At 35.5% G+C, this 21,000-nt stretch overlaps 2 protein-coding genes across 2 annotated transcripts; one reads left to right on the forward strand and one right to left on the reverse strand.

Annotated features, from left to right (window-relative positions):
* Positions 1 to 890: 890 nt before the first annotated feature.
* LOC110913137 lies at positions 891 to 1,232 on the reverse strand. The gene has a single exon (XM_022157986.1). It carries the CDS (start codon positions 1,230 to 1,232, stop codon positions 891 to 893), a length of 342 nt encoding a protein of 113 aa, XP_022013678.1.
* Positions 1,233 to 15,334: 14,102 nt separating this feature from the next.
* LOC110910063 (protein ALP1-like) lies at positions 15,335 to 16,973 on the forward strand. The gene is made up of 2 exons (XM_022154783.2): positions 15,335 to 15,955; positions 16,047 to 16,973. Exons 1-2 carry the CDS (start codon positions 15,454 to 15,456, stop codon positions 16,895 to 16,897), a joined length of 1,353 nt encoding a protein of 450 aa, XP_022010475.1. The 5' UTR covers positions 15,335 to 15,453; the 3' UTR covers positions 16,898 to 16,973.
* Positions 16,974 to 21,000: the final 4,027 nt, after the last annotated feature.

Genomic DNA, 21,000 nt, shown 5'->3' on the forward strand with positions numbered 1-21,000 from the left:
TTAGGCCTAAACCATGTACCCTTTTTTTAATGTCTGTGATGTGTATCTCTAGGTGAGGTCCGTGAGGAGACTTCACAGTTTAAGTGAAACTCTTTTGGATATGGCAAGTGGCTTTTGAATAATGCTTTGGAGTGAAACTTTACTACACACTGTTTTATAGGAATGTTTCCTATCGAACCTCATATAGATTATGTTATTGATAAACATTTTGAATCCTATTTATTAACATGATGACTTTTATTCAAAATATTACTTTGGATTATAATTAATTCGAATTTATGTTTCCATATCAAGATGTGGAAATCATCACAAAATAGTTTTATTTAAGTAGTAGATTAGTTGTTATTAGAGTGCGGGGAGTGGGGGCTTGGAGTGGGGGGCTTTGCTCGATACGTGGCGATAGTGAGGTCCATAAGCTAATACTCAAAAATTAGGGGTGTGGTGGGGCGTCGCTTAGCTGGGCATGGCCAGCCCTATTAAAAATTTCGTTTAATTAACCAGCCAATCACAGCCAGCAACCTCAACCCAACCAGCGTCCTGCGTCAGACACAATACCGACGCTAGAGGGGCAACGCCCAAACCCAAGCCCATGGGGATGGTGTGCAAGGCTTGGGTGGGTTTTACACGCCCAAACCCAAGCCCCACTCCCAGCAGTCTTAGACTATGGGGTGTGTGTGTGTGTGTGGGGGGGGGGAGGCTTGGGTTGAAGGCATTGCTCAACACGTGTGGGCTTCATCAGTCTACACCCAAAAAAATGGGGTGTGGAAGGGGCGTGGCCAGACGGCGTTGAGGTGCCATGTGGACCGATTTTTTTTTATATTAATCATGGAATTTAATAAAATGATTTTAAATAACTACAATAAAAAAATACATTATATCACCAAAAAAAATCAATCATCTTCATCTTCAATGGAGTTGAATCTAGGAAGCGTCGAAACATGTTCAACCAAATCAGCTCGAAGGTTTGAATTTATTTGTCTTGACTCGATTAGATTTTGGTATTGCGTTCTCTCTTCGTTACAAATGTCTTCGTTATTTGATTCAGTCTCCTCGCCATAATATTCAACTATTGCATGCCCTTCATCCTCCAAAATCATGTTGTGTAGAATGATGCACGCGTACATCACGTTTCTTATTTGATCTTTTTCATACAATCTACAAGGCATGCTCAAAATACACCACCTTTTCTGCAAAACACCAGATGCTCGCTCGACGTCTTTGCGTGCCGCCATCTGAACTTTGTTAAACTTTATTCTTTTAGGATCTAGGGTTCCCTTTCTTGAAAATTATTTCACAAAAACATAGCACTTAGGGTAAATTCCATCAACAAGATAGTATCCATACTTGTATTCAACGTCATTTACAATAAATAATCCGTTTTGGTCCAACACCATTTATTGGATCATTGAAAAGGGGCGAGTGATGTATAATGTTTATATCGTTATGTGAACCTGGCATACCAAAGAATGGATGCCAGATCCAAAGATCTTGTGATGCAACAGCTTCAAGCATCATAGCCAGCATTGCATGATATCCGCTTGTGTGGAGCCTTGCCATGCAGTTGGACAAAGTTCTCACTCCCATTTCATACAATCTAAACTACCTATCATCCCGGGGAGACCATGATATTCAGCATGATGTACTAAAAGTTGTTGCATATCACTAAACGCTGGTTTTCTCAAGTATCTTTTCATATATAGTTCAATGATATACGCACAAAAATTGTGAAGACTTTCCCTAGCCACTCGTGCCGACATTTTTAAATAGTCTTCCATTATGTCGGAACTATTGCCATAAGCCAATTGTCTTAGGGCGGCAGCCAATTATCTTAGGGCGGCTGTGACCTTTGCCACGTTGTAAATTCTAAATTACCACGCGCATCGAGTCTTTGTTGGAAAAAAGCATAATTATCCTCTAAATCCTTTTATATTCTTAAAAATAAATTTTTACTTGTACGAAAACGACTCCTAAACATTTTTTCATCATACGTTGGTTGGGGTGAAAAATAATCGCTTACCAGCAAATCGTTTGCGGTTTCGCTGTACCACCTCGAAAATTTTCGTCCAACTACGTGACGACACGTGTCCAATTCTCCAATTAATCCCGACTATGTAGAGGGAGGAACCTCCAACTAATCCCGACTATGTGGAAGGAGGAAGGACCGACACTGTACGTTCACTAAAACGTATCCCGTATCTTCGACTGATCCCGACTCTGGAAAGGAGAGGGACTATTATTGTGCGTTACCTGAAACGCTTCCTGGATATCCAACTAATCCCCACTGTGAGTAAGGATAGGGACTAATATTGCATATATCGATAACCGGTTGACCCAAGGGGTCAAATGTGCAAAATTTGTATTCTGGAGGTCCTTACGGACCGTAAAGCACAATGGCTTACGGACCGTAAGGCACTTAAGATGTTGCGTGCCAGGAGATCTTAGGGATCGTAAGGCACCTAGGCTTACAGATCGTAAGGATGAGTGCTGAACAAGAAATTTAAACCGCCTTAGGTCCTTACAGACCGTAAGGCTTGAGGCTTAAAGTCCGTAAGGGACCTGCAGACAGCAGAAAACAGCCGGCTGTTGTTGCTGTTGTTCTGCCACCTTGTGACCTAACTTTCCACCTTTCTTGCCTTCCTTCCACGTCCTAGAACACTTGGCACCACCTTGTGACTTCTAGAAACACTTGGCACTCCCTCAAAATTCCTCCTTTGCTATAAATAGCAACCTTCATCTTCCTTGATCTTCACACCATCACTTATACTCTAAAACACTTCTTGTAGCTCTCCTCTGGATAAGAGGACTCCCACTCTTAGTGTATTCAACTCTCTAACACTTCCAAGTAAGTGTTCCCACTAGCTCTTCCATATTTATTTTTAGTTATTTCATGGTTGTAAAAGTCCCGACTAGGCTCCGAGTACTCCCCGAGTACTCGCTACAAGGTAGGTTGCCGAGGCACGAGTACTCTTCTCCCAGGCCAATTACTCCCCGAGTACTCCCGAATACTCCCGAGTACCTCCCGAGTACTCCCGAATCCGACTAGGGAGCGCCTAGCGACTTTTGCAACCATGAGTTATTTTGAGTTAAAGTCAAACAGTTAACTTTCCGTTTGACTTTATCTTCTGACCAAATTGGTCATGTTAAAGTTCAATCCGAACTTTCCTACGTGATCGTAATAACAATGGTATGATTCCTCTGTGATCATACCCTCGGATCATCATGTTTACTAGTTGAATTAATGAGTCAAGCATGCTATATAAGAATCAAACTTTCGTTATAACTTCATAAATGATATAAATAGTTTTTATAACTTATAACTCAGTTGTTTTGATATATGCACAATTTATACAACTTATGTAAACTGATATTAGCATGTTTAACTCGTTTAATTCAGTTTAGAACCTCATTCTACGTCAAAAGTCAAGCAGTTTGACTTCTGCTTTGACTTTTGATTCTGACCCGTTTGGTCAACATTAAAACTTGTTTTAAACTTTTTTTTGATACCGTATTATTGTTGAGTATAACTCCCTGAAGTTATACCACATGGTCATTCCGTTTGATGGGTTAATTGACAAGTCTTAATATATTGTTAAAAAGGACCACAATGCCCTTATGTGGTCAAAATAAATACTGAAATGGTTTTTATCTAAAACAAGCTACAACTTGACTTCAAAATAAAATATACATCAACTAAAAATATTTGTTTAATACTTGGACTTGTCATAAACCTATCTGACCTTCTGAACCCACTTTACGCACATAACTAGTTATGCGAACCTTGTTCACATAAACTAGGCATAACTGGTCAAAACCTCTAAAAAACAGAATGTTGGTTTAATAAACCTTTATCCAATGAGTCTTTGCACTCGGATAGATGTAAACCACATTTTATCCGGTCTACGCTAAATCTAGCGAACCGAACCTATTCTTAAGTAACGGGTCATGTTTAAGGAACTAACCTATGACCGTATACATTCTAACAGATAACTAATTCTGTTCATTCCGGACTATAGAACCCCCCAGATGTTCGGACTTGGGTTACTAATACCTTGACTTACGGCTTTTGCTATATTAAAATTGTTATCGGTTGGAAGCTAGCAAAATGTAAATACTCTTAACTTATTTTGTTTTTAAACTTAGGGTATGGCGAATACGCCACTTGGAGCGGGTGTTATATAAATGAGCCATGTGATTGGTTATAAATATAAGAACTCGGTTTAATTCGTATTACTTGATAACTGAAACAATTGGGGGTTAATGGTAGCGTGTCCGGGCGTTCCGACTCATGAATTATTATGGCCATATGGAATAACGTGTAGGGGTAGGCATATCGACTATAAGACACGTTTATTCAACTTTGGTGTGTACCCTTAATCATTATAGCACTAAAATGATCGGCTTTGATCTCTGGTTCCCATTGTATGACAAGTATGTAAATCTGGTGACAAGATAAAATCCCAAGAAATATTAAAGGATTACCTACGGGTTTCTCTACGTATACAACTCTTTTTGAAAAAACTATTTTCAAAATGAGTCAGTTAATTGTATTTACCAGCGAAAGCTGACGTATTTTCAAAAGATTGAATTGCAGGTACCGAACCTTGATATTAGGTTGGGAGTCCGGGTCAGCTATGATAAAGGCTATGGAATTTGCAACTCCTAGCTTAAGGCATATGACGTCTAAAGCTCGTTTTATTAGATCCCACATGTGAGCTTGTACTTGAACACTTGTATAAATTTTATTTATATTCAAGACTTTTATTGAATGAATATTTTTACTCCAATACTTCTGCTGCATTATTAAATTGTGATACTGTATTCAATCGTCACGCTTAAACCCTACCCATCCGAGCCCACCGGAAATCGGGGTGTGACATTCGCATTCACTAACAATATACTTCCTCCATTTGGGTTGGGTTGGGAAGTCCCTTCATCTGAATCTTCAACAATAGCTTTCATGACCATCGCCACTGTTGATAATAATATTTTCGCCCCGTCATCGGATGAGGAAAACAAATCTACCATACGAATCGCTAGAACTTGAAGAATCCATTGTATATATTTTTTTGGAGGTTGGTAGTTGTTTTTGAATTTTTTGATAGTAAAAATGATTTGTTATTGGAGGAATTTACTGAGTATAATGATGATGATGATGATAGTAAAAATGAGTAAGATTTGTTTGATTTATATAGAAAATAAATAAAAGATTTTTTTTAATAGGCGTTGGCCAACGGCTAGCCCAACGGTCATCTCTCACCAGCCAATACTAGTCAGCCACCTCACCTCCCCCCCTCTCCACCCCGCCCTACGCCAGGCTTCAAAGCCATGCTAGAGGGGCAACGCCGTAACCAACGCTCAGCCAGCGTTGCCTGGCATCCTCCAACCACCGCCCCACACCGTTAGTTTATATGAGAGTTATGGTGTAAAAAATGTATCAAATCCAGGTGCCTACTTCAACAATACTAAGCTTAAAACGTAATGATGATGCGTTATAGGTTGTAGGGTGTGCATGAAAGTAAGATATATTTATTAATAACGTGTAGCGTTACATGACTAAGCATCTCAAGTGACTTTTTGTTAATATGTATGTGTTGTTTAACTAAGGTTCTTAAGTGATAAGCTATGCAACGGTCCGTCTAATCTGTTGTGAATTGTGTTTCCGAGTTTACTTAGGTAGGTAGGTTGGTTTTTTTTTTTTTCACAAAAGCTTTTCCTAGTTTAGTACTTAATCATTTAAAAGTTGCTAAACATCCCTAGAAGAGAAATGAGATGAAGGAAAGAAAAGAAAAATAAAATACTTCTCTTCTCTTAATTCCAGAGGCGGAGAATTCACGTACCCTGTTCGAGCTTGAAAAACGTGCCATTCTGTAGTGTTCTATTATTATTTATAAAAAAATCAAATTAGTATTGAGCTCAATAAACCTAATGCAAGTGGGTAAAATTCTAAACCATACAAAATCATTTGTAAATGGACCTATATTAGAAATGGTATGTGTTTACTATTTAAAAAATAACATATATATATATTGGATTTTTTTTTAAATCACGTGACTCTCGAAATTACGGGTCTTGTGCGGAAGTCCTCCCCGTACACTGTCAAAGCCGCCCGTGCTTCATTCTTTTAAAAGTAAACTCGAGAACGTAAATGCTCACCAGGGGCGGACCTAATGTAGGTTGGGGCGTAGCACGGGCTACGGCTCAATTTTTTTCCGATAGTGTAAAATTTTATTTTTTTTCGATTTTTATACTAAGGACACCCCTCAACAAGTACTAGGACACCCCTGAAAAAAAAAATTACAAACTGAAATCAAGCCCAAATAATACTGATTATATTAGCCAAAAAAAAAAAAAAAACAAATGATAGCCCAATAGTTGTATTAGATTGTTGTGCTAATTGTGATTGTGAGTTGTGAGTATTTTTTATTTCTTTTCTTCTTGAGTTCTTGAATTGTTTAATTTCGATCTAAAAATTAAAAATAAACCTAGCCCAATCTAATATCTAAAAACTTATTGCCAATATTAATTCATAAAGCCTAGCCCAAATCTGATATGCTCAATATTGATTCGTTAACCTAAATACTAATAACTTAAAAAAAAACTAGTTTATAAAATTTAATTCGGTAAGGCCTAAGGGCCTTTTTTTGGCTCACCCAGGGCACTTGAATTTTCAGGATCGGCCCCACCCCGTAATGCAGGTAAAAAAAATTATGTTCTATAAATGTATCGTAAAAAAATTTGGGATACCCCTGAATATTTCTTCTAGTTCCGCCACTGATGCTCACTATTATGTCAAAGACGAACAAATAACAAGTAATTTTTGGGTAATTATATAATATTCAATTATGCATCATAGTTTTATATGAATATGAATTGTGATTTCATCAAGTAATTTCCTCGTTAAATTCTTAGTGATGTAATACACTAATAGGTGGATGATAAACATGTTACACTAGACAATGTGAACCAGAGATGGTAGTAATTTAAAAGTAATCAACGAGTCTCAGTTTGTGAGCGCAACGAAGATGTTATGATATTATCACATGTTGAACAGTAAGACAAATCGAAATATTAGTTTATTTCTTTAAGGAACCATTGAATTCATTTTTCCACCAGTTGGGTGAAGTGACCCAAATACTCGTTACACGTCAAGTATAATATGCACGTTTTAAAAATTGGTTCAAACATGCCGGTTGTATCGGTTGAACCGGTTAAACCGCCCGATATACATGGTTAAACCGTTTCTGAGAAAAATCTGATACGCTATAAAAACCGGATTTTAAAACATTGATAATATGCGAATTTAACGGTCAACGTGACATGAAGGACTAAATTGTTATAAGACCTTAAAGGTAGGAATGAGAAGTGTAATTTTAAATTTTTAGGACTAAATTCATAAATTATTTATACCACAGGGGATATATTATATTATAGTTTATTCAAGATTCATTGTACTGTAAACTCAAGCAGAGTTTGTGTTGCTACTTGCTAATATATTCCATTTCTTTTGCCAAAAAAAGACACTTTTAACATAAAGTTTTAATTAATAATTGTTTTTCTAACTTATTAGTATTTAACTATTTATTATATAGTATTTGGTCAACAGTTATATAATAATTTAATCAAATAACTTACCATTTAAGTTTTTTAGTATAATATATTTATAACATCAAAGTCTTAGTATACAACAGCATTAATTAATGGTATACAAAATCAATTCTCTAGTGATTAGAATGAACAATGAAGGGTCATTGTCTAGGTTACATAGACTGTTAAAAATAAATTAAAATGCCTTCAAGTGTCAAGACTAACAAACTTCAAGGGCATGAAGTATAATGTTATTATTTCTTTTCGTTATAATTTAACTAAAATATAATATCATATATTTTTTAATTAATAAACCTTTTTAGATTTGACTAGATTTTAATAAACTTTACACCAAGGTCAGAGGGTGTGGTATAGCCCTCTTTGCCAAATCATCATTTTTAGCGTCCTTTAGTGCCTCATAGGGCGTCAAAAGGGGGGTGTCATGGAGAGGGCTCCAATGCAGTAACGAGGGCGCTAAAGGGGGTGCAAGTGGGGCCCATTTTTTTTTCAACCAATCAAATCTTTTCTCATTAATTTTTTGTATTTTTTTAATATGGAGTTTTAAAGAGACTTTAAACCATTGCATGCAACTTAAAGAGAGAGGATTTAAAGCTCCCTATGTGACATGACGCTGATGTGACCAGTGGCGGATCTAGGATTCGTGCCAAGTGGTAACGTTTTATAAATAAGCGGTAACGAAATCGAAAACGTCAAATTTTTCAAAAATTTACACTAATTTTACACCACCGCCGGAACGCCAACCCGTAGCGGACGCCACCCCTTACTATAATGTACATCCGCCCCTGGATGTGATGTGATAAAGCCTCTATGAACTTTATACCACAACCCCAACCTAATAGATAGATGAAAACACCCGTATAATGAATTGGGATTTATATTAAAATATTGCATGTTAAAGGTTATGAAAGAAAATAAAGTTAATAATTAGTTACACCGCAAGCAGGGTCGGACCCATATAGTCCGGGTCAGACTATATGGAGTTTTAATATGGAGTTTTAAAGAGACTTTAAATCATTGCATGCAACTTAAAGAGAGAGGATTTAAAGCTCCCTATGTGACATGACGCTGATGTGACCAGTGGCGGATCTAGGATTCGTGCCAAGTGGTAACGTTTTATAAATAAGCGGTAACGAAATCGAAAACGTCAAATTTTTCAAAAATTTACACTAATTTTACACCACCGCCGGAACGCCAACCCGTAGCGGACGCCACCCCTTACTATAATGTACATCCGCCCCTGGATGTGATGTGATAAAGCCTCTATGAACTTTATACCACAACCCCAACCTAATAGATAGATGAAAACACCCGTATAATGAATTGGGATTTATATTAAAATATTGCATGTTAAAGGTTATGAAAGAAAATAAAGTTAATAATTAGTTACACCGCAAGCAGGGTCGGACCCATATAGTCCGGGTCAGGGTCTATGAACCCCAATCTTTCTTTAAAAAATAGTATAACCGCAAACGTATAATTGTTAATAATTAGTTACACTAGACAATGTGAACCAAAGATGATAAAGCCTCTATGAACTTTATACCACAACCCCAACCTAATAGATAGATGAAAACACCCGTATAATGAATTGGGATTTATATTAAAATATTGCATGTTAAAGGTTATGAAAGAAAATAAAGTTAATAATTAGTTACACCGCAAGCAGGGTCGGACCCATATAGTCCGGGTCAGGGTCTATGAACCCCAATCTTTCTTTAAAAAATAGTATAACCGCAAACGTATAATTGTTAATAATTAGTTACACTAGACAATGTGAACCAAAGATGATAGTAATTTAAAAGTAATCAACGAGTCTCAGTTTGTGAGTGCAACTAAGATATTATGATTTATCACAGTTATCTAACCCGACGTGGCCCATTTATCTCTAGATAAAATTAGGGATGAACATTTGATACCGTATCAGGTATATGCGGTAACCGTACTCATTTTTCCTGTTTTTTTTTAACCAATATTTACGGGTAAAACACCGATAAATACCGGTACCGTATCGGCACCGGTATATTCGATACCAGTACCGGTACAAATTTTCCATGTTTTTCGGTACCGATACTTTTAGCCGGTACCGGTTTGGTACCGAACAAGTACCGTGCTCATCCCTAAATAAAATATTAAAGTTGGTTTCAACAATTTTAATTATCCCTCGAATCCTAAAGGGTTGGTTCTAACAAATTTTTTTAATATCCCTCAAATCCTAAAGCATCCATGCATGACGAAGACTATCAATTCTTCTTGTCTGTTGATGGCCTAAAAACGAGCTATGAAGAGTGTAGATGTTCATCCCGGCCTCGGAATTGGTCGTTTTTTCCTTGGAAACTTTGTTTTATTGTTTTTTTTAATCAAAATTCATCATATTTGATTTCCATTTAACACACTAGTCGGGGTCTCACTGGAAGCAGTCTCTCTATTTCTACGGGGTAAAGGTAAGGCTGTCTACATCTTACCATCATCAGACCCTACCTTAGTTTTGTTATTGGTGAGATTTACTGAGTATAATAATAATGGGGATTTTTACATATTTCCCCCTCCTAAGCTGGCTTATTACGTATTTCCCCAAATAAAAAAAACAATTACATATTTCCCCTCCCTAACACATATATATTACATATTTCCCCTTTTCATTAAAAACTCTTATTAAATGACTATTTTACCCTTAATGAACTATTAAATGAATATTTACATATTTCCCATTTCTAATATCATCAATCAATTACATATCTCGCCAATTTATGTAGTATTTTACCAATTTTTCTACTTGCTACTATTCTCAAACAATACCATAATAATCATAATAAAAATACAAACTTTCAAAAATGTAATCCTTACTTCTTCACAATCAAAATTATCACGGAATACAATTAGTAATAAGGTAAAAATGTATTGAAGTTCATACATATTTATTTTGATTAAAATAAATTACATGTATTGAGTAATCTAAACGATCTTCGGAAATCGTTTCGAACATAAATCAATTCGGAATCAACACCATAAATATTTTTCTGAAAGAATATCGAGATATGGAGATTAAATATTCAAAATGAAAGCAAATATAAATCAATTAAACCGAAAACAGTTTTTTCTGAATGCATATGTCTACTAAGGTCAGGTGGATTTTTTTTTTCTGAATGCATGTCTACTAAGGTCGGTTGAATGTGATCAAATCAACTTTTTTGTTCTTTCTTTTTTATTTTTTTAGAAAACAACCTCAATTTATGTTGAAAGAATTAATAGGAATGATTTACTTGGGTAGCTGATGTTTGAGTTGCAAAACTATTTGTGAAAGTTGTGCCGTTGTTTCTTTGTTGTGTAAGTATTGGTATAAGTTAGGGATTCTAATTCTGTTAGCAATTCCTTTAAACTGTGTTCATATATTGATAAATTGCATACCATTGGAGATGAACTTCATATAACTTGAAACTAAAATTTTGCAGAATATAAACGGATAGTTATCACTTTTAGGCTGTAAGACATTGAATAATTTAAACAAATCTACTGTACGGATAGTTAATTTAAATAAATATGTATGAACTTCTATTCATTTTTACCTTATTGCTAATTGTATTCTGTGATAGTTTTGATTATGAAGAAGTAAGGATTACATTTTTGAAAGATTGTATTTTTTATTATGATTATTATGGTATTGTTTGAGAAGAGTAGCAAGTAGAAGAATTGATATAATACTACATGAATTGGGGAGATATGTAATTGATTGATGATATTAAAAATGAGAAATATGTAAATATTCATTTAATAGTTCATTAAGGGTAAAATAGTCATCTAATAAGAGTTTTTAATGAAAAGGGGAAATATGTAATATATATGGGTTAGGGAGGGGAAATATGTAATTGTATTTTTTATTTGGGGAAATACGTAATAAGCCAGCTTAGGAGGTGGAAATATGTAAAAATCCCATAATAATGATGACACTAGGAGTATTGAGGGATTAATGTGTTTCGTGATAAAATTATGTAACAATGACAATTCATTTTGTATGATAAGAAATATTTTAGGGCTTGTTGAAATTGGACTACATGTAGTTCAATATATGAACTAATATTATAATTATGCTTGCTCTAAGTTAATAGTGCTAACCCGGTGAATGAGGCCCCCTAATATGTAGTTGTGGGGGTGTCAGGCAACTTGAGCATGATGTACACATCTTTGCCAAAGCACCTTCAGGTCACATGACACTAACCTTAATGTTGCTCTAAGGTTCGAACCAACTCGGGCCTGATGTACACATCCTTACTAAAGGTGCACAAATTAGGTTCTAGCCCAAATCGGTTCGAGTTTGGACAAAGAAAGTCAAAACTCGTTCGGATTGAAACCAAATTTTGAGGGGGAAAAGGATCGGGCCCAACCAGTTTGAAACCGGGTTTTAATCTGTTCGGTTCAGTTGACTGGTTTCAAAGTATAGGGTTACCAATCAATTTCAACTCTACGTCTCGGTTCAGGTCCAAACCGTGCCCAACCTATCCGGTTTCTAAATCAGGCTCGACACTTATCTTCTAGTATTAGAATTAGATGGAACATTGGAACATTTATACACTCAAGTGCATGTTAGATGTGCATTATCGAAGGTAGGTCAGTAAAATAGACTTTGATATTTGTGTTTAACTATGATTTTTTGATATTAGTAAAAATAGACTTTTGATGTTGCTAGATTAGGTGGTCAATATTTTCATGATAAATACTTAAATAGTCAGAAAATCATAATCAAATCATTTTCGGCAAAAACATATAAACCAATAATTGTGTCATAGAGCGAAGTAATTATTTTAAATGCATATCTAGAAACCCCCAAGTTAAACTTTAGAATTGGAAAGCCATTTTGTGATTCTGAAAAATGCTTTTAATCATACATTCATATGTGTTGAATGATTAATCACTTTTTTCATAGACTTTCTAGTTTATTATATGATTGAACTTTGATATATTCTTTGTGGCTGACATACAATTCTCTCTCCAAACTTTATTTGCCTACTTATGAGATTTGATTTTAGTTGTACTCTTAGGATTCGTCTAGTTTAAATATTTAACATCAAATGGCTTCAATTGCACTATGCAACGTCATTGATTGGGTTGGGTATGCATGGTATACATAATCATTTTCAGATAAGTTTCGTGTACAATGTAAAACTGATGTCAACCTTTCATCTTTGTGTATTTAACATCAAATGGCTTCAATTGAACTACCTTATTTATATTCCAAAAGATAGAATGTCACAACTAAAGTATAATCGGTGGTATATGTACTCTGTAGCGGATCTAGACCAAAATTTCAGGAGTAACGTTTGATTTTTTTTATCATACTTTCATACAATATAAAGGAAACAATTTTTTTTCTACCGTACTTTCATTGCTTGTTAGCAATATTTGAACTTGGACCGATACCATCATTTTCTTGGAATCTTCTTTCAAAAAGATTGCTAATAAGAACTTGTTTAAAATGCGGTTTCATCTTCCAAGTACCCAAACTTTAAAAGAAACACAATGTAAATTATAATCAACTGCACATAAAGTCATCAACCCTAAGTCCCTATTCCCTAATCAATCGCACGTAATGACATAAACCTTAGAAAATCTAATAACTATAACCCTAAAACCAATTGCACATAAACCCCTATCAATTCCATATAATATATGCGTAAATTACACATTTTGTCCTTTAACTTTATATCAACTTGCACCGTGTGTCCTTTGTCTTTAGAAATTACACCGTCTGTCCTTTATTTGAAACTTTTGCACACCACAAGTCCTTTACACCAACTTCATCCATTTTCTTAGATAAGACCAGTCATGCACCCCTCATGTGAGGGGCAAAATTGTCATTATATCATTTTTATGTAATTACATATATTGTCCTTTAATAAAAACATCTCGGGTTAATATATATGCAACGTCATTCGTCAAAAAAATTAGAAAAAATTAAAACAAAATAAACAAATATACAAAATTTAAAAGATATAAAATACAAATAGTAAAAAGTAAAAAAATATATGACATTCTAAGCTACTCGCTAGATACTTGAGCTTGGCTCGAACCAAGCTAAACTTAAACGAGCCAAGCCCAAAAGGTTTCTAGAACCGGTGTTGGATTAGACCAGGGGACTTATGTGGCTTTTGGTTATTGTAAATATGGTCAGAGGATTCATTAGTTTGGCTAGCATCTCCACCAGCATTTGGGAATTAAACGTACTGCTCATTTGGGGTCCATTGATATACAAATGAGTGAACGATAAAACCGTTCAAGAACTTAGTTCATGATTCATGAGTCGACCCATTAGACTACAAGGTATGGTGATGGACCATCTTTGGAGGATGATCCGCCACGTAGGCGACACGTCATAGTCCTCCCAAGGATGGATCATCCTCCAAAACTAGGGGGCATGGGAGGATGGTCCTACTCATAGTCTTCCACCACTTTTATGTTTTTTTTAATCTTCTACTTTTTTTTTAACATTTAACAAATAAAGTAACAAAATATTTTCATTAATATTAAAAAACATTACATAAACTTAAAAAAAAAATTAAACTTAAAAAAAATAAATTAGAAAAAACATAAACTTAAAAAAATAAAGTTTAAAAAAAAAGTTAAAAATATCCTAATATATTAAAATAATCTACTAGTCTTCGTCTTCCATGTCGTGGCCGAGTTCGTTGGGAGCGTTGTTCCAAATGTACTCCACCAAGTCCGCTTGTAGGTTGTGATGTGTGTACTCGTTACGTAGAAGAAATTGAAGAAATGGAAGAAATGGGTGAAGCCATGATAATTTTTTAGCGAGAGATGGGGTGGTAGCGGTTAAAAATGGTACAAAATATGAAGAGTTTTTATAAAAAAAAGAAGAGTGGTAATAAAATGTGAGAGAGAATGGGTTGGTAGAGAGTGAAAAGTTATGAAAAAAATGGTTAAATAGGTGAGTATTTATAAAAATGGAAGTGAAATGGGGTGTTTTTTGAATTAGGACCGTTAGTTTTTAAATAATTAAAATTCAGAATTTAATTTTTTTTTCAAACAGTCAAAACACATCGATCCTCACACCTTTTTTGTCATTTAGCGCGCGTCCTAAACGTCGGAACTCGGACGTTGGCGACGAGACCCGGGGGGGGGGGGGGGGGGCGGCAGGGTATGCCCTTCGGCGCCGGACCAAGACGTCCCGGGGACGGGTGCCATATGCATGTCATTTAAGAAAGAATATATCCGCTTCAAGATTCAGTCCGAACCAACAGACAATATTAAAGGGTTGTTTGGTAGCCTCTGAATGGTCATTAAGAGGCTACCTCTTAATGGAACCATTAAGAATTTTACCAATGAAAAGGTAGAAGAATGTGACATGTGATGATTTTCCATTCAGAGGTTTAACTCTTAACCATTCAGACTTGAGGTTAACTCTTATTCATTCAGAGGTTTTAAACCATTAAAAGGTAGCATCTAAATGGTTATTAAAAGACTACCAAACAACACCTTAGAGTACATGGAGAATCAAATACATGGATGCTACATCAGAACAATATGATGTCATCAATAAGACCCCCCGTAACGGGGCGTTTTTTTTAAAAAAATTTGAAAAAAAACGCTGCATAACGCCGGATTCGCCATTACACGGGGCGTTTTCCGGCGTTTTTTTTGAAAAAAATTTGTTTTGGCGTGATTTTTAAAACGCTCGAGAATGTGGAACGGACGAATCAAACGGCTAGTTGCTAACGGCTAGTTTTTATTTTTATTTTTTTTTTATTTCCCCCTATATATATATATATATACCCTCAAACATTTTCAACTCAAATAATCACAAAAACTCTCTAAAAAATACAAGAATTTTATAAAAACTTGATGGATTCTCCTAGTTCTTCCTCCATGCTAAACTATTGCTATCACGAGTTTTTTGCGGATGGCGATGGTTCAACCGATGAGGAGGTTGAGCAAGAGGCGGTTACGGGTGCTTGTAAACTAGCGATGAGATATGCCGAGCATTGTCGTCGCCCACAAGCCAAAAAAGGTAAAAGAGGTTATATTGAACGAGACCGACGCGGGGCACACGATCGTTTGATGAAGGATTATTTTGACGAGGAGCCGACATATTCGAACGAAATGTTTAGACGTCGTTTCCGAATGAGTAAGCGGTTATTTCTACGTATAGTCCACGACTTGGAAGCCAACTACGATTTTTTTAAACAAAAAGCGGATGCGAGAGGGGAACTTGGATTTACCGGTATCCAAAAGTGTACCTCGGCGTTACGAATCCTTGCTTATGGAAACACTACCGACATCAATGACGAGTATCTAAAAATGGGGGAGAAAACAACGAGAGATAGCTTGGAGCATTTTTGTCGCGGTAAAATTCCTATACTTTACACTTTTATTTTTTTTGTCTATGTTTACAATTTCTTTAATTTTTTTTTGTGACTATTTTTTTTTTTATAAAGGTATAATTGATGTGTACGGTGCGCGTTATCTTAGAACGCCTACATGGGAGGACCTTCAAAAGATCTACGAGGTACATAATGCCGAGCATGGTTTGCCTGGTATGATCGGGAGCATAGATTGCATGCATTGGCGTTGGGATAACTGCCCGACTGCATGGCGAGGCCAACACACACGTGGTGACCAAAAAGGACCCACTATTATTCTTCAGGCGGTTGCTTCACAGGACCTTTGGGTTTGGTCTGCTTACTTTGGCGTGGTCGGGTCATGCAATGATATCAACGTTTTTGAACAATCTCCGCTGTTAGAGGAGTGGATTTCTGGCAAAGCTCCTAAAGCGTCGTTTTACGCAAATGGAAACTATTACCCTCATGGATATTACTTGAGCGACGGAATATATCCTAGGTATTCGATTTTCGTGAAAACGTATAGTGATCCTTTTGATGAAAAAAGAGCATATTTTAAAAAGGTTCAAGAGTCTTCACGAAAAGACATTGAGAGATGCTTTGGGGTTCTTAAACAACGCTGGCATTATTTGAGAAATCCTTGTCGTGCATGGAGCAAGCAAAAAATGAGAGATGCTATGTACGCGTGTATAATCATGCACAACATGATTTTGGAAGACGAAGGAAAGGCAATATGCCAGAATTATGTGCCAGAAGCCGTTCAAGAAGAGCATCCGCAGGCGTCAATGGAAGAAAGAGTGAATAACGCGCGAGAGTTGCGTTACGAACCGTACCATTCCCAGTTAATGGTTGATTTACTACACCACGCATGGTCGGTTCGGTATGTTCCACCGGAGGGAGAGGAAGAAACGGAGGACGAGGGTGAAGAAAGCGAAGATGAAAACTAGTCTTTTTTTTTATATTCGGATTTTAATTTTTTTATTTGTAGTATTTTTTTTATTTAATCGGATTTTATGTTTTTTATTTCTAGTATTGTATTTTTTTTATTTAATAAAGTATTTAAAGTTTAAAAAAAATAATTGGGAAATGATTGCATGGGCATTATCTGAATAATGCCCCACTACACCATTTTATGGTATAATGCCCCTTGCTGACTGGGCTGCCACATGGCGCAAAACGCCCCATGGTGGGGGCATTATAATGTTACACCATTACGCATGGTCTAACAAAAAGTGTTGTTTGGGTATATCTAAAAATGTGAAATAAAAGATAATTTAAAATCTGAAAAGTGAAATAAGTATTTCGTACTTGTTAGCATTGGCCACCAATTTTCAATTTTCAATACATTTTCAAAAGTAAGTGGCCGGCGGGAACAGTACAAGCACGTGGCGGCCATTTTGGTTGTTTTTTTCTTTTTTTTATATAATAGCTGTTTATAGGTTCTGTCAAATTACAATTTTATCCTAAGTTTAAAATTATGATTTTGCCTCCCATCAAAAATAAAATTTTGGTTTTATCCCTTACTTAAATTTACATTTTCAAAAGTAAGTGGCCGGCGGGAACAGTACAAGCACGTGGCAGCCATTTTGGTTGTTTTTTTTTTTTTTTATATATAATAGCTGTTTATAGGTTTTGTCAAATTACAATTTTATCCTAAGTTTAAAATTATGATTTTGCCTCCCGTCAAAAATAAAATTTTGGTTTTGTCCCTTACTTAAATTTACGATTTTGTCCTCAGTTAAAAAATGTGATTTTGCCCCAAGTTCAAATAAAATTATGGTTTTGCCCCCAGCTAGAGTCCTGCCAAATTACGATTTGGCCCCCAGTTCAAAATAAAACTTCCCTTTTGCCCCAAGCTAAAAATTATGATTCCCCCCCCCCCCCAATTCAAAATAAAATATTTTTTTGCCCTCAGTTAAAAATATTATTTTACCTCCATTAAAACTTTACGATCTTACCTCAGCTAAAAATTGCACTATTGCCATCGTTTTTTTTTTGGCAAAACCATGGTAGTGTTTTATTTTACTTGGTTGACTCAATTTTGTTTTTATTCGTGCCAAACAGCTGCCTAGCACTCGCTAATTGGTCCTGACAAATTATTCTTTTGCCCCGACTCTAAATTACACGTTTGTCACCGTTTTGGTTATTTTTTTTTTTATCATAACTATGGTACTGTTTTTCTTTAATTGGTTGATGTATATTTTTTGATATCGTGCTATAAATAGCATGTATAACTAACCGACATAAAGGCGTACATGTTATTAAACTAAGAAATATTTGGTCTAGCGCCCCGCAACGCGGGCGGCGCATAACCTAGTTAACCTACATATACAAAAACCAAATGGGGGACCCCCATTGGACCAATATGTTTTTTGTTTTATATCCATTTTAAAATTACGTTTTTACCCTCAGTTCAAAATAAAATTAAGCTTTTTGTCCCCATCTCAAAATTACCATCTTGCCCTCAATTCAAAATTACGACTTTGCCTGGCACTCTCCCATTGGACCAAGTAGTTTATTATTTTATATCTATTCTAAAATCACGTTTTTTGTCCCTCTTTAAAATTACGGTTTTGCCCCCAGCTCAAAATAAAATTACGCTTTTGTCCCCAGCTCAAAACTACGATTTTTTCCCTCCACTCAAAATAAAATTGTGGTTTTGCCCTCAGCTCAGAATTACCTTTTCGCCCCCAGTTCAAAATAAAATTTTGTTTTTACCCCCACTTAAAAATTACGATTTTGCCCTCTGTTCAAAAATGTGATTTTCCCCGTTTAAAAATTGTGATTTCGCCCTAAATTCAAAATTACGTTTTTTCCCCTGTTCAAAATAAAATTATTTTTTTCCCCCAACTCAAAATTACGATTTTGCCCTCGGTTCAAAATAAAATTGTACTTTTGCCTCAAGCTTAAAATTATGATTGTACCCTTAGTTCAAATTTATATTACGTTGTTACCCCAAGTTAAAAATTACGAATTTGCCCATGTGAAAATTTACAATTTTGCCCCAGGTTCAAATTTACAGTACTGCCATTACTTTAGCTTTTGTCAAATTACGATTTTACCCCCAGTCAAAAAATACAACTTTCCCTCTGTTAAAAATTACAATATTGCCATTGTTTTAGTTTTGTTTATCAAAACTATAAAAATGTTTTATTTTAATTGGTTGACTCGATTTAATTGTTTTCCGTGTCAATGAGCTGACTAACACTCGCTCATTATTCGGCCATCGCCCCGCAACGCGAGCGGGACATCAACGAGTTATTATACAAAACACACGCCTGCCGTCAGCCGAATAGGTAAACAACAACCAATTATTTTGTTTTAATTTTTTGTAACTTTTTATGAATGCCGCTCCATATATATATATTAACTTGAGATGTTTTTATTAAAGAATAGAACAAGTAATTTACATAAAAATGATATAATGACAGTTTTGGTCCTCATGTGAGAGGCACATGACTAGTCTTAACTAAAAAAAATGGATGAAGGTTAGTGTAAAGAACTTGTGATGTGCAAAAGTTTCAAATTAATGACACAAGGTGTAATTTCTAAAGACAAATAACACACTGTGCAAATTGGTGTAAAGTTAAAAGGCAAAACATGTAATTTACTCTAATATTACAAACCCAAAACCATCAATGCAAACCATAAACAATTGCAATTTGCACATAATCAATTTGAATTTAAAACTAGAATTTGTACACAATCAATTGCACATACCCACTTTACAAATACAATGGAGATTTGAGATTGGAGATTTGGAGGCGTGGAATTGGATGATAGTGGGATTTGGGAGGTGGCCAAAGGACGGCATTCGGCAATCGGCAGGGGAGACGGAGTGGCGGAGGACGAGAACGAAGGTGGGAGGCGGCCAGAGGTCGCTGACTTGATGGTGTTGCGCATTGTGCAGTTGTTTGTTTAGTTCAAAATTCAAACCCAATCATTTGGGCTTTTAACCAACCATGTGAGCTTTGTGTTTTAATTAATCGAGTTGTTGAGTTTTAATTATAGTAGCATATTAACGATTTATCAGTGGGTTTTTAATCATAAATGCGGGGTTGGTAGGGCTGTAAACGAACCGAACGAACATGAACAAGACCATGTTCGTGTTCGTTCGTTAAGAAAATTAACATGTTCGTGAACTGTTCACGAACGCATACCGAACATAAGTTTATGTTCATGTTCGTTCGTTAAGTAAATTCAGTTGTTCAAGAACAGTTCGTGAACACTGGTCTCGAACACAAACGAATGCAAGTGAACACAAACGAACGCAAGCAAACAAAAAAGAACGCAAACGAACATTTAACTTGAAAATAAAAAAAAATAAAAATATTGGTTATCCTTAAACATCTTATTTATAAGTAGTTAAATACAACCATTAAATGATAAATTAAAACACAAGAAGTCTAATACACCACCAAAAGATGAATCAACTTTAACTAACTTAGACATAATTATCCCCAAAAATGTCTTAGCATGTCCAAATTTTAGCTAACTTAGAAAAAAACAGGGTTTTAAGTTTTCAATATGTATAGATAAAAGGTTTATTATTTATTATTTTTGAATATAATCAAACGAACACGGACGAATGTAATCGAACATATTACCGAACGTTCACGAACGCAGTCGAACGAACGGGACCTATGTTCATGTTCGTTCGCTAAGCTAACCGAACGAAATTTTTTGTTCGTGTTCGTTCGTTAAACTAATCGAACGAACATAAACGAACTTCCCGCCGAACGATTCACGAACTGTTCGTTGAACGTTCGGTTCGTTTACAGTCCTAGGGGTTGGGCTTTCAATAAAAGCCAATTTTTTTTAGTGATAGCCTAAAATAATCTTAGGGGTAAAGTAATTTTTTTTTTCCAGGGGTAACAACATATAAAAAAACGTAGAAAAAGTTTGCACTAAGTCGTAAAAGTTGAGGGGTAGCATTCGCTACCCCTATTTGTGAGTTATGTCCACCCAGCATATAGTGTAATCATCAAATGTATACACTATATCAGTATATCGTTAGAATTATAATTTTTTTTAATTAATAAACCAATAA

The sequence above is a fragment of the Helianthus annuus genome, chromosome 15, assembly GCF_002127325.2.
Source record: "Helianthus annuus cultivar XRQ/B chromosome 15, HanXRQr2.0-SUNRISE, whole genome shotgun sequence".
NCBI lineage: Eukaryota > Viridiplantae > Streptophyta > Magnoliopsida > Asterales > Asteraceae > Helianthus > Helianthus annuus.

Excerpts from the sequence above, each read along its gene's own strand:
- LOC110913137 (XM_022157986.1), bottom strand. The coding sequence starts at position 1,232 with ATGGCGGCACGCAAAGACGTCGAGCGAGCATCTGGTGTTTTGCAGAAA.
- LOC110910063 (XM_022154783.2), top strand. The coding sequence starts at position 15,454 with ATGGATTCTCCTAGTTCTTCCTCCATGCTAAACTATTGCTATCACGAG. Across the intron at positions 15,956-16,046 it reads CTTGGAGCATTTTTGTCGCG|GTATAATTGATGTGTACGGT; the intron begins GTAAAATTCCTA and ends TTTTTTATAAAG.